We start from the raw sequence: 17,467 nt of genomic DNA, 5'->3' as shown, positions 1-17,467 counted from the left end.
CCCTGAAGGTCTTCAAGCAAAGACTAGAGAACCATTTGACATACAAAGTTATAGTAAGGATTCCTTTTAAAGGATTAGACTAAATGGCCACTGAAGTGCATTCCCTCTCAAATTCTGTGACTTGACTAAGGTCACGCTGGCAGTTAGCATCAGAAACGAAATTTTGACCCAGATCCTCTTACTCCAGAGCCAACAATCTTTCCAAATTGGAGCAGGCCAGTGTGACTGAACCAAAGAGTACAAGAAGGAATTTGTTCTAAGTCTGGAAAGGCAGGCAGGAGCCAGATTGCAAAGGGCTTTAAAAGTCAAACAGAAGACTTTGTATTTTATCTCAGAGGCATTTAAGATTTGGAATGGGGGAGTGAAGGGGAGGGAGTGAGGTAGTCAGAGATGAAATTTCTCTTCTCTTTATCAGGCTGATGTTGAAATGAGTTCTCGAGTATACAAAGATGAGTGACTCCCCCAGCACACAAAGTAGATGCCCCTCAGACAGCTCAGTTTTACCAAGTTCCAAAGAGAAAATATTATCTTCCCTTTATATCCACCCGCCTCCACACATCCCTGTGTTGAAGAGACTATCATCCTTTCGGTGATCCAGATTCACAGCCTCAATCTTCCTCAATTCCTCCCCTCTTGACCCCCAGATCTAATTGGTTTCCACATCTTGTCAATTCTATCTCCACGGAAAGTCCCATATCTGAGCCTTCTTTCTCTTCTCTCTCAGGTGCTTATCATCACCTCTAACCTAGACTATTGCAACAGCCTTTTAACTGAACTCCCAGATTCCATTCTCTCCTCTTCATTCCATCTACCACACAACTGCCAAAATGATCTTTTTAAAGCATAATTCTTGCCATGTCACCCCCACATTCCTTGATAACCTTCAGTAACTTTCTTTCGCTTCAAGGACGGAAAACAAACTCTTTAGTTCAGGCATTTAAAGCCTTTCCCCATCTGGAACCAACCTTTGGAGGCTTATTGCATGACTTTTCTTTGCAGACGCTTAATTTCCAGCCCAATTTCACTACTCAAGGGAAGGAACTGCTTATTATTTTCTTTGTCTCCCCCGGCCAGGATTTAGCACAGAGCCTCACACATGGCAGACACTTCATGTATGCTTCCTAAATTGGTTTGCATTGGATGAATGGTCCACAAAGCAGATAACTGAAAGTGAGTAGGTATTTCCTTTGATTTGTCTTTCCAAGACAAATGCCAGCTACTTCCTAAGGATGAAGCCATAGAAAGTTCAGATAGACTGTGAATTACTCCCACTAGCCTAACTTGTTTTCTCTATGATTTCCCAAATCTCCTCTTCCTTCTATTTCAAGGGTTCTTAAGCATTTTAAAATACACAGTATTACAAAAGCAGCCAAGTATGTCAAAATGCAATTATCAACACACACACATTTTAAGTTCATAGACTCCAGGTTAAGAATATTTGCTCTGTTCCCTGACTGTCTTGGGCTCTGAGATGCTTGACTGTTCTGGCAGAAAACACAAAGGGTTAATGATAATTTCATCCCACTGCCCCTGATCAGAACCTGCCCCAAGATTCAGTTCTAGGGCTGGCTGGGCCCTGGATCCCTGCAAGCGGAGGGGGGAGGGGATGCCTACTGGGTACTGGCTGGCACGACCATGCTGACAAGCTGGCACTATCTCACACAATGTAAAGGGGCCCTTGATCTAAAGGCGGGTTGTGTGCCTGAAGAGGAGGGGAATGAGGGGGTTAGGAGGAAGGCAGAGCCAGCTCTTTCAGTCCCTATTCATATTTTTCAAATTGATTAACTAGATAACTCAAAATCTTGCATAATCCAAAATCCTTTACACCAATGGTTTCATCTCCTCTTCCTACCTTTGTGTCCCTCTGTAAGATGACTTGGACTCTCCCTTCTCTTCTTGCCCCAGCTCCCACTCATAATCAAAAATGACCTCAAAGTAGATAGGGCCTGTGAGGGGCAGAAAAGAAGTAAGAGCCATACTTCACCTGGAATACTGAGCACTGTTCTCCCTGCCCAATCTGCAGAATAATAGACCCAGTTTAGTTAAATTGACCTAAATGGAAAGAATACTGGATGTAGAGTTAGAGAGACCTGGATTCCAATTCTAACTTTTCTCCCATTACTACTTGTGTGACTTTGAGCAAATAGTTTTCTCTCTCTGGGCCTGTCTTCTCAAATGTCAAACGAGGAGGTTGGACCAGATGATCTGTAGGGTCCCTTCAGTCTCTAAATCCTGCAATCACTCAACAAAATCCTAGAATTGACAGCAATCATCTGATATGCAGATGTAACTTAAACAAGGGACTAAAGGTAGGCAGAATGGTAGAATGTAGAATGTAGGTTCCTTATGAGTGAAAGGTATATAATTGAGGCAGCTCGATGATGCAGTGGTTAGAGCACCAGCCCTGAAATCAGAAGGACCTGAGTTCAAATTTTGTCCCAGACATTTAACACTTCCTAGCTGTGTGATCCTGAGCAAGTCACTTAACCCTGATTGCCTCAGGGGGAAAAAAAGCTATATAATTTTTCTTTTTATATCCCTAAGCATCTTGCCATAGTACCTGGCACATAGCAGGTGCTTAATAAATGCTTATTGAGTGAGTCTCAAAAACAAATTATCTTCATAAAATTATTGCTGCGCTAAATCTCATAGATTTTCGTGTGCAATGAAAGGCTAAAGACTTGGGACTTCAGGCTAGTTGCTTTCACTGCTGTGGGACTTTCTCATCTGTAAAAAGGATAGGTTGAATTAGATGCCTAAGCAGGTGTGCTGGTAAATGTTTAACAATCAGCTCTCTGAGAAAATGTATGCACTACGTGGTTTTCAGTATTATTATTAATATTTTCTCCATTGTTTTCTTAGGTCTAGACAATCAACAAAACAGTCAAATCTTGATCTGTAGTTTGCCAATTTCCAAGGTAACGATTTAACAACCAGCTTTCATGCATCCAGCATACTCCAATGGCTCCAGCACACTCTGCTTCAAGGTCCCTTCTTCCTTTTAATGTGTGATCCTGAAAGAGCTTTAGACATTATCTAGTTTTTTTAACTCTTCGTTTTACAGATTTGAAAATTGGATCCAAGGAGGTATAGAGGTATAGTGACCATTTTTTCATATTGGTTTTCTTTTTTCCTCTTTCTTCCTTCCTTTCCCTCTTCCAAGAGGTCATTTTTAACAATTTCTCTGCCCTGAGGGCAGGACCCTGTCATAGAACACTCTAGAATGGGAAAATTTGCTGCCTCTTGTTCCTGTACCTCATAATCCTTTATATCCCAGCTTTTAAAACTGTGGGTCCTGACCCCATATGGGGGCTTGTAACTGAATGTGGAGGTCACAGAAATTACAATATATTATCTGTAAATGTTTGATTTGTTTCCCTATTTTATATACTCATATACCCAGGGTTATATAAAAATTTCTCAGGTAAAAAAGTCATGAGTGGAGAAAATTTAAGAATCTGATCTCAATCAATCAATCAATAATCAATTATGGAACAGGTACTGTTCAAGGCACTGGGGCTTCAAATTAAAAAAGCTTCTTGATAAAAACAATAGCTCATGCCTTTTAACTTTATGGTCTAGAAAGCAGAAGAGAGAGAGAGTGAAGATATCACATTCTCTGATTTACTAATAAGGAAACTTTGAAGCTCAGAGACGATTAATGATTTACTCAGGTCACAAGGCTAGTAAGTGTTGTCAAGGCTCCGATTTGAATTCAGGTCCAGGCTTTTCCTTCTTACATCACTTTGCCTTATCCCTTTCAGACATCTCACCTCACTCTCTCATGCTAAAAACTAAAATTTCTTCCTCTAATGTCACACATGACAAGAACCCTTCCAAGTATTCTTCCACTGGAAGACGAAACCATCCATTCCTTACTCTGTACCTACAACTAGCTCTCTGCCTCTGTCTTTGTCTCTCTCTCCTCCCCCTTTCTCTGTCATCATGTCTCTGTCTCTGTCTCTTTCTGTATGTCTCTCTCACACACAACACAACACAACATACACACACACTCCTAAGAGACCCAAGGAGAAGAATTTTGGCAAATTGAGAATGTCCACTTGCTCCTTGAGGGCATAAAGGGAATTGAAGATCAGAATATTCATCCAGAAGCACAAAACTCACTCCAATCTCTCCCAGGATGCTGGGAAGAGACCTAGATGCGAGGTTGTAACTGGGAATGGGGGGGGGGCAGGTAGAGAACAAAGTCCTCAGAACAGAGTTGAGTGAAGATCAGCACTGGTCTCCTCACCACCCATCCCAACCCCCACCCCAACTCCATGCCCAGTTGAGCCTGGTCCAGCTGCCAATTTTTCAACACTACTCCCCTATCCCCCCTGCCTCGTTCCTGCCCAAGAAGGTACCAGAGTGCACTGACAACTCTGCCAAAATTTCTCTAAGGCCAGAGAGGAGGAGGTGCCTCGTGAATAGGGGAAAGAGGGTTGATCCCAACTAGCCTTTTCCCCACTTTCCCCCTGCCTAGACTAGAGACACTATGAAGATTGGGGTTTAAGAGCCTTTGGTGAAAGGGATTGTCCCATAAAAGTGAAGCAAATAATATGCAAAAACACACATCAAATCAACAGCCCCAACACTTTTGATAATGGGGCTGTAGCTTCGCCTGAGGGGGACAATCACAGGCTCACATCCCAACCACCCCCAATTTTGAAGATGTAGGAAGGGGGTATATCCAAAGGACTCATGTTTAATGACCCACCCCACCCCCCAGTTCATCCTGAATTTCAAGTTTGTAATTAGGAAACACACTAGCTTGGGGGGGGGGAGTGAAGAGAGGGGGCAGGCAAGCATAGTCATGGAAAGATGAGAATCTCATCGGCAGGTCCTGGGGAGGCATATGAAGCCCCACAGGCGCAGAATTCTCAGAGCACCAGATCTCAACCATGAAATAAAAAGGGAGGGGAGGGAGGGAGATCTCAAGGAATTTAGCCCTCACCGTAGAAGAAGGGGGTCCAACAAAGACCCCCAAAACCAAATAATCCTTGGCATTGTGTTTTCCATGCCCAATAGCCACTCTTAATAATTACAACAATATTAATGATAGTTCCCACATTTATATGTCACTTTAAGGTTTGCAAACACTTGATATAGGTTATCTCTTTTGAGTCTCACAACAGTCCGGGGAGGTAAGTGCTATTATTATTCCCATTTTACAGACGAGAAAACTGAAGCTGAGACCGGTAACTTGGCTTTCTCCGGGCTACTCAGAGAATACCGGAGAGGATAGCAGTTCCCCACCAGTAAATGCTCCCTCATTTCCAGCGTCCTTTCCAGTCCACAAAACCACCACAAAACCCTCTCAGGAAGATGTGAGGTTGGGGGGGGCACCCGGCTGGACACGGTGAGGGTTCCTTTATGGCCAGCAGAGTATTCCTTCAGATCAACCCTGTCCGTCCTGGAGGCAGACTGGTCGGGATGGTGCCTCTGGGTCGTGGGCTTCTGGGTGCGCGGCCCCTCCCCATTCTCAGCAGCTGGGTAGATGAAAGAACCCAAGCAAGGGAGGGAGAGCAGCACAGCTCTGACTAATCCCCCTGGCACCTCCAGGCCAGACCCACCCACCCAGACAAGCAGCCCAAGAGCAAAGGGTGGGGGCAGGGGACTCCCCCGAGATCCGAGCCACACGTCCTGAAGCTGGAAGTTCCGGGGAGGGGGCAGCCGAGAACTCTGCCCTTTGCCCTGAGGAGCAACCCCAACCTGAACCCTAAAGCCTGGCATCCTAACGCCTGTCCTGCCTGCCCCAGAGAGGACATCCAGCTCTGAAAGGAGCCCCCTCCCCCACTCCCTCCCTCTCCAGCTGTGTCTGGGCCTCACCAACGGAAAAAGAAAACTCGGGCAGAGGAAACGGGAGTGAGAGTCACCCTGCCTGACTGGCAGGCAACGGAGGGACAAAGGGATCCGGCCTCCCCCTCCCACTCCTGCTCCCCCTTTACCTGGGCACACATTCTGCCCCCTCTGCCATCCCTCCGTGCCCGCTCCCGCCCTGGCGCTAGACCCATCCCTGAGCGGCTCCAGCGGCCCCAGGAGTTGCTTCCCCCCAAATCCTCACGAACGATCCGGAGCCCCTGGGTGCCGACCGGCCACTTCCAGCTCAGGAAGGACCCCCACCCCGTGCCCGGCTCTCACTTGGGTAAACTCCGGGTGAAGTGGCAGTAACATTTCCTGGGTAGCATCACTCGCCTTGCCCATGCCCCGTATCCCTTAGTGCCAGGCTTCCCGTCCCTCTTCCCTGCCAGTTCCTCTCACCTGGGAGTGCCGGGGCTCCGGACGGGGAGGAATCCCGACCAGGCAGAAGGTGACTCCATTCATCGGGCGGCAGCGGCGACTCTGGGGCCCGATCAGGGCTGGGGAGGGACAGGAGAGGGAAGGGGAGGGGGGAGGCGGAGTCTGGAGAGGAGTGGGAGTAGTTGGGGCGGGGAGTGGGAGGAACTTGGGCGGGATGGGAAGGGGCCCCGGGAGGAGCAGGGAAGGGGCAAGCCCACCCAGCAAAGTGAAGAACAGACCCGGACCCCGTGAGAGGAGACCGATAGCGCGAGTAGAAATCGGAAGAGAGAAACAAGACGAGAACTCACTCTACTTTCCTACTTCTATAGAAATGGGGCTCGGAGCTTGCTCTGCTCATCCGAAGCCACCGAGCGATAAAACAGACAGAACCCCGGGATGAGAAAGCAGCAAAGGGATGGGTAGGATAGAGACCGGGAATGGAACTTTAGCGAGAGAGGAAGAAAGGGTAAAAAGGACAGAGAGGGAGGGATAGAGATAGAGAGGGAAAGAGATAGGGAAGGAGGGACTGAGAGGGAAAGAGAAAGAGAAACGGGAGAAAACAGGGAGAGACAGAAAAACAAAGGAAAATGGTAGGGCAAAACAGAAGGAGGGAGAGGAGGAAGGGAAGAAGAGTGGAGAGGAAGGGAGAGACTGAAAGAGGAAAGGAGAGGAACAGAGAAGGAAAAAGAAAAAGAGAAATAGAGACACAGAGAGAGAGACAGAGACAGAGAGAGAGAGAGAGAGAGAGAGAGAGAGAGAGAGAGAGAGAGAGAGAGAGAAAGAGAGAGAGAGAGAGGAGAGAGAGAGAGAGTGAGAGAGAGAATTAGAGAGAGAGAGAGACAGAGAGAGAGAGAGAATGAGAGACAGAGAGAGAGAGAATGAGAGACAGAGAGAGAATGAGAGACAGAGAGAGAATGAGAGACAGACAGAGAGAGAGAGAGACAGAGAGAGACAGAGAGAGAGACAGAGAGAGAGAGACAGAGAGACAGAGAGAGAGAGAATGAGAGACACAGAGAGAGAGAGAGACAGAGAGAGAGAATGAGAGAGAGAGAGACACAGAGAGAGAATGAGAGAGAGAGACAGAGAGAATGAGAGAGAGAGAGACAGAGAGAGAGAATGAGAGAGACAGAGAGAGAGAGAGAGACAGACACAGAGAGAGAGAGAGTGAGAGAGAGAGAGAGAGAGAGAGAGAGAGAGCTTGCCTCCCCCAGAATGGCCCAGATAAAGAGCTTGCTAAGGTCAGGGAAAGAGGTCAAGGGTACCTTATCCAGAACTGGCACAGAAAAGCAAAGAGAAATACAGAGAAACAGAGACTGAATTATGGAAAATAGCAGAGAGATATAGACAGATTCACAAGATAGGACAGATAGACCTACTGAACATTTCTTAAATACTTACCAGACACATGGAGATAAAAACTGATACACAAAGAGAAAGCCAAAACAAAGGCAGACTCACGGACAAGGGAGAAACAGATAGTTGGCTTCCTAACTGGAGTACTATACTCTCTGGGAAAGAATTCAGTATTCCCTTCATAGATCAGTGCCCTAGGAAAGACAAACCAGGCTTCCTGACCACTCCTCTGAGGTATATGTGTTTGGGAGTCAAGATATTGCAATCAAATTGGAGAAATGAAGTAGTAGAGAGAAAGAAAGAATTCCTTGATCTCTTACTATCCTTACTGGCTGTGGCCTCCAGAGAAAAAGATTTTATTCTAGGAGTGCAGGAGGAGATGAAATGTTGGAGAGTCACATATTCATAGACACATACCTGTGAGTCACTAGACTCCTACATCTGGCCCCCAGAGTGTTTTCCGGTCTGACATTGAGCCAGTCACAAAAATTTGCCTGGAGGGGCATCCCAAGGGTGTGTCAGAAATACACCTTCCTCCAACCACCCCCTAGAAATCCCCCATCCCTCTCCCCTTCAACCTGGCAATCTTTTTACCCCCCAGAGGAAAGGAGGAGAGAGGGGAAAGGGAAGAAGGAAGAATCTCTAGATCCTTTGGGTTGTCCCTGACCTTTCAGGTTGGTAAATCCTTCCTGTAATATAGCCTCTATCTTTTCTGCTACGTGAAATCCAGTGTTCCTTTCACTTCCTTATACCTTTATGCAGATTTAATAACCTTCCTATGCTTCTAGATGATTAAAGGAAAAGATTCAGGATCCATGCATAGGAATATGGCCTAGAGGTGGGAAGAATAGGTTAAAAGTGTCATCCTCCCACCACCCCCCATAAATACTAACAATCAAAACCTCAGGAGGCAGAGAAACTTCATTGGTCACCTATTTGTTTTACACTTTCCCAGGGAAGCAGAGAACAGACTCTTTCTCTATGACTTGGCTCTATCCAGTATTTCCCAACCCTCCATTCCTTGTTGGATTTGGATTTCCAGAGATGAAAAAAGGGTCAGGGCAAGGGTAATGCTAACACTAAGGAGCCCAGGGAGAGATTTCATTCTCATGGGTGGGAGAATGTCTTCTTATTCTACTTTCTGCCTGGTCCCCAGTCTCCTTTCTCACCTCCCATATTCCTTAACCTCATCTCAAAGCACCTGGGTGATGAATGGGAGATTATCTCTTTTGCCATATGCCTTTATGGAAATGACTTCATCTGGTATAGGGAAAAGGTCTTTCTAAACCCTGAAACAACCCCTACCCCCACGCCAAGCTGCTAGCCTTAAGAACTCAGAGGGATGACTCAAAGCATCTTAGCCCATGAATTTTTCTAACATAGGAAATCATTCTCACTAACTTCAATCCTGTCACTTCTTCAGGCTACAGACCCTCACTTCTTTCCTCCTTTCTGTTCAATGGGCCCCAAGTGTTCTGTCTCTCCTGTATAGCCTCCCCTTCCTGGACAAACAGGCTGCTTTTTTTTTTTTTTTTTTTTTTTTTTTTGATGGGGGGGAGAGTGATATTTACTAGCCTGAGACTGATTAAGATTTTGAGCACTGGTATCAGGCATCATGACCTGAGTCAAAGGGAGGGAAGCAGGGTGGTGACTGCTGGGGTGCCCCCTCTTCACTTTTTCCAGCCTGTGGTGCCCTTGGTTCCTGAAAGAGGCAAGGGGAAATGAGCTCACACTCCCATCCGGTCAAATTCCTTAGTCCACAATACCCTAGTAGACACACACACACACACACACACACACACACACACACACACACACACATACACACATACACACACCCAACCCCTGACTACTACCCCCAATCCTGCTCCCACCCACTTCCCAGAAAGTCCCCCCACCTCACTGTTCTTCCACACCTCTTCCTGCACACTTGACCTACCTCCTCCGGCTCAGACACCCATCCTGTCCCTTCACACCCTCCATCTCTCTCTTCTATTTCATTTTATATCCCTCTTCCCTTCTTTCTCTGTGGCCTCCAAAACTCTAGTCCCTTCACCTCTTTCCTGCCTTCTCCCATCTATCTTCCTTGCCCACCTCTCATTACATCCATAAAATCTCTCTTTCTCCCTTTCCCTCCCTCCTCCCTTCTTCCCTCCCCCCTCTTTCTCTTTCTCTTCTTCTATCTCTCTTGGTGTGTCTGCCACTCTGTGGATCCCTCTCTCTATCTGAACTGCCTAGCTGGAGATGAGGGAAGCACTAATGGTAAGTGGCTGTGCTAAACAGAGTATTCTTTTCCCTCCCAAAACTTGCCAAGGGAACCCCAATCCCAGCTGAAGACTGAGCAGACACCAATTGCTGATTCTACATCAAAGATCTTAGGAATTAGTACTAGATGGCACTTTGGAGAACATTTAGTCCAATTCCATTTTCCTAAAGTCTAACTCCCTTTTTTTAATATAGGAGGAAACTGAGGCTGAAAGGGAAAGTGCCTTATCCAAGGTCACATAGATATAAGTTGCAAATGCTGGATGTGGAACCTTTAAAGTGTTTTCCAACTCCAAATGCTGTGATGAAGTGGATAACAGAGCCAAATATTCTAATTCTCTCTAAAAGAGGGATTGTGGGAGAGGAAGGAAGAGAGTTGGGAATAAAGAGAATAATCCATCATACTAGCATTTCAGAAGTCAAGTCTGACCTTAAACTACACTCTCTCCCAACCATCTTCCCCCAGGATATGAAACAAGAGTCAGGGTACTAGAATGAGGGGGAAGGTCTTGTTCTGGAAAGGAGTTTTGGCAATAGAAAAGATTTCAGGCTAAAACACTAAAACCAAAGGGGAAATGGCACCCTCTGGTGGATAGATGGAGGCCTGATGGAGGAACCTAAAATGCGGACTGTTAAACCAATTTATTGCCTGCTCCCACCTTTAATCACCCTAGTTTGGCTGCCTTCCCAGCCCCGGCTCACCCCGACACACCTTTTCCCGACCCTACCTCTCATCCACCTTCTCCAGACATAATGGGTGGAACAAAAAAGTGGCTGCAGATCCAGGGTGAGATTACCCCGAGAGCTATTTCTATCCCAGGGGAGGTGCTAACATTAATTTCTTTTGAAGGGTATCTATTGTACCCTTGACGGTATCTTGTCAGCCAAGCAGTGGGAGGAAAGCATCCGCTCACCATCACTCTGCTGATGCCATCAGTTCGCAACCTGATACTATACACTTCAACCCGCACACTCCCTAGGGAAAGGGGCAAAGAAAATTGTTTCAGAATTTCCCAGATTTAGAGCTAGAAAGTCCCCAGAGATCTTCTAATCTGGCAGTTTTCAAGATGAGGTGTACACATCCTAAGGAGTGCCCAAGGTGATGCAGTGGGGCACAGGAAGAAAATATTATACCATTTTAATATATATTATTACATAGACAATAAACTTTGCTGATATTAAATCTACAGATAAACCCTGGTGTCCTCAATCTATCCATATATTGTATGGTTATGTACTATAAATCAAGGTATCCTGCGGGGAGAGTGCTGGAGTTCTACTATGGGATGGACTGAATGTGCTATCATCCCCACTGGTTCACTTTCAGCCTATTGCAATGTATTACACTAATGAGGGGAATTTTTTTGGATTATGTTTCTGGTTTTAAATAAACTACCCTTCACAGAATGGACGAATGTCTCAAAAAGATTCTTGCAAAGAAATCAAGTAATTCTAATTACATGAACACAACAGAACAACAAATAAAGTCCAACTTCTCTTGTTCCTCCTTCCAAGTTCATCAGTCACATGAGGAGGGAAAAACAGTGACCTGATAAGGTGACCTAAACAATTCTACATTATCAAGAAGATTGTTTAAAATATAGATTTGCATCCAATATTATTAATGATGAACCTTTCTCTATTGTGTCTAGAAATATTACTTAGTCATAGTATCGGGTAATTATGCTTAGCAAGACATTTAAAAGCAAAGGGTTGCCAAAATGATGTGTGTCATCTATAAACACTCTCATATTTACATGCTTTCAAGAATTTGGTACCAAAATTTTCTGTCATACTCAAAGATTCCAAATGACAAATTTTAGTAAATTATGAACCTACTTGTTAAAAATATAAATCTGTAATAGTTTTTTGATTGATTTGAAAGAATGATATTAAGGAAAATGGAATTTAGCAGAATTTTTTAAAGAAAACCAACTATTTTTGCATAATTAGTAGATGGGATTTTTCAAGAAAGATTATGATTTAGTAAGAGTAAGTAATGCTATACTTTTTCCATTTGACTTTACGTATCTTTGAGAAGTATCATTTTCAACATTGAAGGCCAATAAAATCAAGAATCATAATACATTCAACTTTAAAGCAGACCTTTGCTAGATCGAAAAATGTTTTATTCAGAATTTAAATAAGTAGATTCAATAACATTGTTTTAATTAAAATAATATAATTGCTCTACTGAAAACAAAAAAACCTTTGTAGGTTTAGTAAAATAAAAATTATTTTTTAAATATTCATTTCATCTTTATCTCACTTTTAAAAATTTTATTTTGTATATATGTATAATATATAGTAGTATAGTTATCTACCACATATATAATCTTTAAATAAATAGTAATATGTTGGAAGTGTGCTCAAACATTTTTTACTCATTGGGACACTGCAGCTTTAGTCCAACCCCAATTTTTTGCAAAAGAAGAAACTGATATGACCCACGTTAAATGACTTGTCTAAAGGCACAAAGAATGAAAGTGGCAGGGCCAGGGCTATGTGAAGAGAACATTAGTGTTGTCTCTGTCCAACTTTGGCAGTTCTCTCTTACTGTCCAGGTACCACATATTGGTCTGGCATGGGTAGCAAAGGTATAGATGTCTCTCCTTGAGAGATTGGGTCTCTACTGGGGTCTATTCTGTGTGTCTTAGATGAAAAAGAAGCCATTACTTTCTAACTGTATAGACCTTCCAAAGCACACAATTTCTGGATTTTGGACAACCTCTATTTGATAGTTTCTGATTGTCAAGTAAATTAACCCTCCTGACTCTGTTTCTTCTTCTGCAAAACAGAGATAAACATTTGCCATTCCCACCTCACAAAGTCATTTTGAGAAAAGTGATTTGTAAACCCTAAAGCATCACAGCAACATTAAGTTAATATTATTCAAGATCACAGAACCTGAGTTAAAATCCCAGTTTTGCCACTTCCTTCCCTAGCTTTATAGCCCTGAACAAGTCTTTTTAAAACTTCTCTTTCTTTTATTTTCCCTCCCTCCCTCTTTCCTTCCTTCCTTCCTTTGTTCCTCCCTTTCTTCCTCCTTTTGTTTCTTTTTTTTCTTTCTTTCATGCTTTCTTTCATTCTTTTTTTCCCTAAGCTTCAGTTTTCTTATTGTTCAGTTATTTCAGTCATGTCTGACTCTTTGTGATCCCATCCAAGGTTTTCTTTGGCAAAAATGCTGAAGCAGTTTGCCATTTCCTTCTTCAGTCCATTTTGCAGATGAAGAAACTGAGGTAAACATGGTTAAGTGATTTGCTCAGAGTCACCAACTAATAAGTATCTGAGGCTGGATTTGATCTCAGAAACATGAGTCTTCCTGACTCCAGGCCTGTCACTCTATCTACTGTACCATCTAGCTGCACTAAATTTCAGTTTATAAGCTTCATTTACAAAATTAGATGCTTAAACTAGATTTAAGGTAAATGATAATCTGTGATTATCTAATAAATTTCACTTAGCTGCCATTCTGGGCTAAGAATATCTAGTGGGAGTTCAAACAATCATTTGTATTAAACTGAACATCATGGGAACTGGGGATGGGATGGTGGTGGAGGGGAGAACAGAATTAGGAGAAAGAAAGGAAAGAAAAAGCATTTATTAAATGTCTACTATATGCCAGACACACTATGAGAGATAAGTACTATTACCATCCACATTTATAGTTGAGGAAACTGAAATAAAAGTTGAATGGCTTGCCCAGAGTCACATAGCTAATACCTGTTTGAATTTGGATATTCCTGGCTTTAGATATAAAGATCTAACTGTTGTATCACCTAGCTATTCTAGAGCAGCTATTGAAGATAGAAGGGACTGGATCTGTGATTTCATTATTATAGGAACTTCCCAGAAGAGTAAATTCCTTCTACCAATGTAGATTAGCACTTTGTCTTAACTTCTAACCTTGGCTGCCTTAGAATACTTGAGAGTCTAAGATAGAGATCAGATCTCTATTCATCTCCATCCCCTATGCCAGGCTGCCTTGCAATAGCAGATCCCTGTGGGTATCATTGACACCTTCTCTTTCCTCTGGTTCCTCACAAGAGCCATAAACCTCCTACACAATTAGGAGAGACTGCTGAATTTGGAAAATTCCCATTTGGACACAGGCTCTGCTCCCCTCAATTTCCTCTTTTCTGTAACACAAGCAATAGGTACAAGGTGAGAGAGGAATCCCCAGACCTTCCTGTCCAGAAGCATGAAATAGTAAGTGGTCAGTGGAATCTAGAAACCAGAGACCAGGATTCAGGCCCTGCCTCCATTTTTCTAACAGGATGTGATTTCTGATCAGAAACTTGGTTCCTTCATCTGTAAAATGGACCAATACCACCTTATAGAAAATGTTGTATAACTTTAATGCCATTGTATGGTACAGTAGGAGAAACATGCCATGAATAATCTGGAGAGACCTGGGCTCAATCTCCCGACCTCTGACACTTCACAGCTGTGGGATCCTGTGTCAGTCACTTGCTATCTTTGAGACTCATCTTTAAAATAGGGGTAAAAAAAATACCTATAGCTACCTATCTCACAGGGTTGTTATGAATATCAAATAAGATAGTATAACTATAAACCTCAGAATCGTAATTATATTCAAGTATATGCTATTATTTATCTGAGATTATACAACTAATAAGTATCTGAAAAAAAAAAAAGGAATTGAAATAAACTCTTCTGATTCCAAGTCCTTAATGAATAATAGTCTACACTAGTTTTAAAGCTAGTAAGGCATGATTCAAACCCACAATTCTACTCTTCCTAAGTTTGGCACTTTAACCATTTTGAAACCCTGCCTTTAAACTGCAAATAGTCCTCCTTTTCTCAACATTAACAACAGTTAGATCACAGTGGTATATTGGAACAAACACTGGAGAGAAAGGAAGGAAGGAAGGAAGGAAGGAAGGAAGGAAGGAAGGAAGGAAGGAAGGAAGGAAGGAAGGAAGGAAGGAAGGAAGGAAGGAAGGAAGGAAGGAAGGAAGGAAGGAAGGAAGGAAGGAAGGAAGGAAGGAAGGAAGGAAGGAAGGAAGGAAGGAAGGAAGAAAGGAAGGAAGAAAGGAAGGAAGAAAGAAAGAAAGAAAGAAAGAAAGAAAGAAAGAAAGAAAGAAAGAAAGAAAGAAAGAAAGAAAGAAAGAAAGAAAGAAAGAAAGAAAGAAAGAAAGAAAGAAAGAAAGAAAGAAAGAAAGAAAGAAAGAAAGAAAGAAAGAAGCAAGCTTTATGCCTAGGCTAGAAATTTTAGCTGCTAGGATGAAAGGAGAAAAGGCTTGAGGGGGAATTAGGTAGAGAAAGGAGAAGGGAGAATTAACAGAGGAGGGGAAAAGGATAAAAGTTTTAATCATAATCATCACTTTGGAAGTCACAAACTTTGTCTTATCTAAAGAGTCAGCAATAAATTTGTTGCCTTTTTTTTACATTTGGTTTTATTTTATTTTGTTTGCAGAAAAGCCCATATCTGAGCACACCAAATGGACAAAACAGTAGATAATTCTTTGAATTTTAAAAAGATTTTTCACTTTCAGAGCAGAGGTCCTTAAAATAGGTATTCCCCTTGTCCTTTTCAAACAGGATTCAGTTTATGAAAATTCTACACATGTACAATTTTCCAGAAGAGCTATAAAATACAGTGCACCTGACTGCATGAGCATTGGGTTCCTCTCTGTTATATATAAGAAGAAAAGACTAGTTACAGTTAATCATGATAATAACAGCGATAACTTACTGGATACATTTAACAATACAATAGAGAGAGATGATTTGCTTATTCCCCTCAGCTGGTCTATCCCAAAAATCTGAATGACATGAGAAGAGGATTGGGGAAAAAGAAATAGAATCATGGAATTAGGTTAGAAGGGATCTTAGATACCATTTAGTCCATCAGGAATCTGGACTCAGCCTGGATTGGCTAAATATGACTGTCCCCCTTGTCCCACCCCCACACACTTTGTATCACAGCACATGGGATATGGTATCAACAAAAGAAATGCTGATAGGCTACAGATTTTGGAACTTTATGGCATTAAGCATAGGTCTCTATTAAAAATAATATTAGACATAGCATATAATATTGAAGAGAGAGCCAGCTTTGGAGCCAAGAAAATCTGGGTTAATGTCCTGCAGATCCAACATTACTATGAGATCATTATCAAGTCATTAACCTTATTAAACTTCAGTTTTCTCATCTGAAAAATGAGGGAGTTAAACTATCTATGTCCCTTATAAGACTATAACTCTAAATTAGGGAGGAGTGAAGTTCTGCATTAATGGAAGAAGTTCCCACGTCAGTTGATTCATAGAGATAGAGATATGTTCATACTTAAGTGTACACACACGCATATTGTCCCAAAAGTTTTAGTGGAATTTACGGAGTTTCTGGGAACCGTATGCTGGGGTGGGGAGATGCACTCATATAAAAATGCTCCATATTTTCCCTATGCAGAAAGGACTTGCTCAGGTCACACAGGAAAGATCAGTGAAAGTCCCCATACCTTCTGATGACTTAGCCAGTGTGCCCTTACTGCATATTCTGCTAAGTAGCTAGTCTAGAAAATGGAATCAAGAAAACATGAAGTAATAACCTACTTTAGATAGATTACTAAATGTAGGACACTAGGCAAATCCCTTAAACTGTGTCAACCTCAGTTTCCTCTTCTGTAAAGCAGAAATATGACCTCCAAAAAAAGGAGCATCTCCTTCATTTGGGCTGTGGTGAAGGTCAAATGAGTTATAGTGCCTATTTAGATTTTACAAACCTTAAAGAGCTACATACATGCCAATACTTATTATTTTTATTATGTTATTATGTGGGCCAGGGCCTAACCTGTAGATTAATGAGGAGGATCCATAATAAGTCATGTATCTTAAAGAGTTAGAGAGGTCCCATCAAGTCACCCTTAAAATTTCTATCCAAACAAGAAGGGATGTGATTCATTGCTTGAAAGGGTGAGAGAGGATAGTTTGTAACTTGGTGTTTTACCAGAAAAAATTAGGCAGTGGAGTGGTTTGTTTCCAGGCCTAATCCATTAGTGAATCAGTAGGATGATTTCCAGGTCCTCTGGGAAGGACACACCGCCTCCTTCTCTCTTCATGCCTGTGCCCCCAGTAGGAATGTTGGCAGAAACCCAATTAATCTGCACTAAACCATCACAGATCTCAACCCACAGACCTCCATCCTCCTGTCTTCTTGTTCCAAGACCCAGACTTCTATGAAGCTGCCAGGGACTATTTGTATTAAAAGTCCAGATAGCAAACAGGCCTAGAGATCAGTTCTCCCAGTGGAATGTACTCTTCTCCCAGAGCCCAGTACTAACCACTTGCTGTAACCCCAATACCAGATCTCAAACTTCTGACCCCCTAGATCCTTATCCCCATTCCCACTCCCCTCTTCTACCACTCTTGATCCTTCTTCCTTCTTACAGATGGGGAAACTGAGGAAAACAGTGTCAAGTATATCCCCAAGCAGCTAGCGCTTTTTTCTACTCTTCCCATATGACCTTGCATATAGTTTATATTTATTAATCAAAGAGTACCCCCCAATAAAATGTTCCTTGGTAAAGCAACAGCAAAGAAGGGA

The 17,467-nt window shown here is 42.8% G+C and overlaps 1 protein-coding gene across 4 annotated transcripts in view; it reads right to left on the bottom strand.

Moving 5' to 3' along the window:
* The window catches only part of ARHGAP23 (Rho GTPase activating protein 23), a 121,534-nt gene that overhangs the window by 102,819 nt on the left and 1,248 nt on the right, over positions 1 to 17,467 (bottom strand). For 3 of the 4 annotated variants that reach the window (XM_074261323.1, XM_074261326.1, XM_074261324.1), the window contains exon 1: positions 6,262 to 6,988. The exons of the other annotated variant lie outside the window; for it this stretch is intronic. In XM_074261323.1, coding sequence (XP_074117424.1) covers positions 6,262 to 6,324 — 63 coding nt within the window. In that variant the 5' untranslated portion in view covers positions 6,325 to 6,988. Of the gene's footprint in view, positions 1 to 6,261; positions 6,989 to 17,467 lie in introns of those variants that run through there. 4 annotated transcript variants of the gene reach the window in all.

Source organism: Sminthopsis crassicaudata, chromosome 4 (genome assembly GCF_048593235.1).
Source record: "Sminthopsis crassicaudata isolate SCR6 chromosome 4, ASM4859323v1, whole genome shotgun sequence".
Classification (NCBI taxonomy): Eukaryota; Metazoa; Chordata; class Mammalia; order Dasyuromorphia; family Dasyuridae; genus Sminthopsis; species Sminthopsis crassicaudata.
This window is presented reverse-complemented; position numbering and strand designations above follow the sequence as displayed.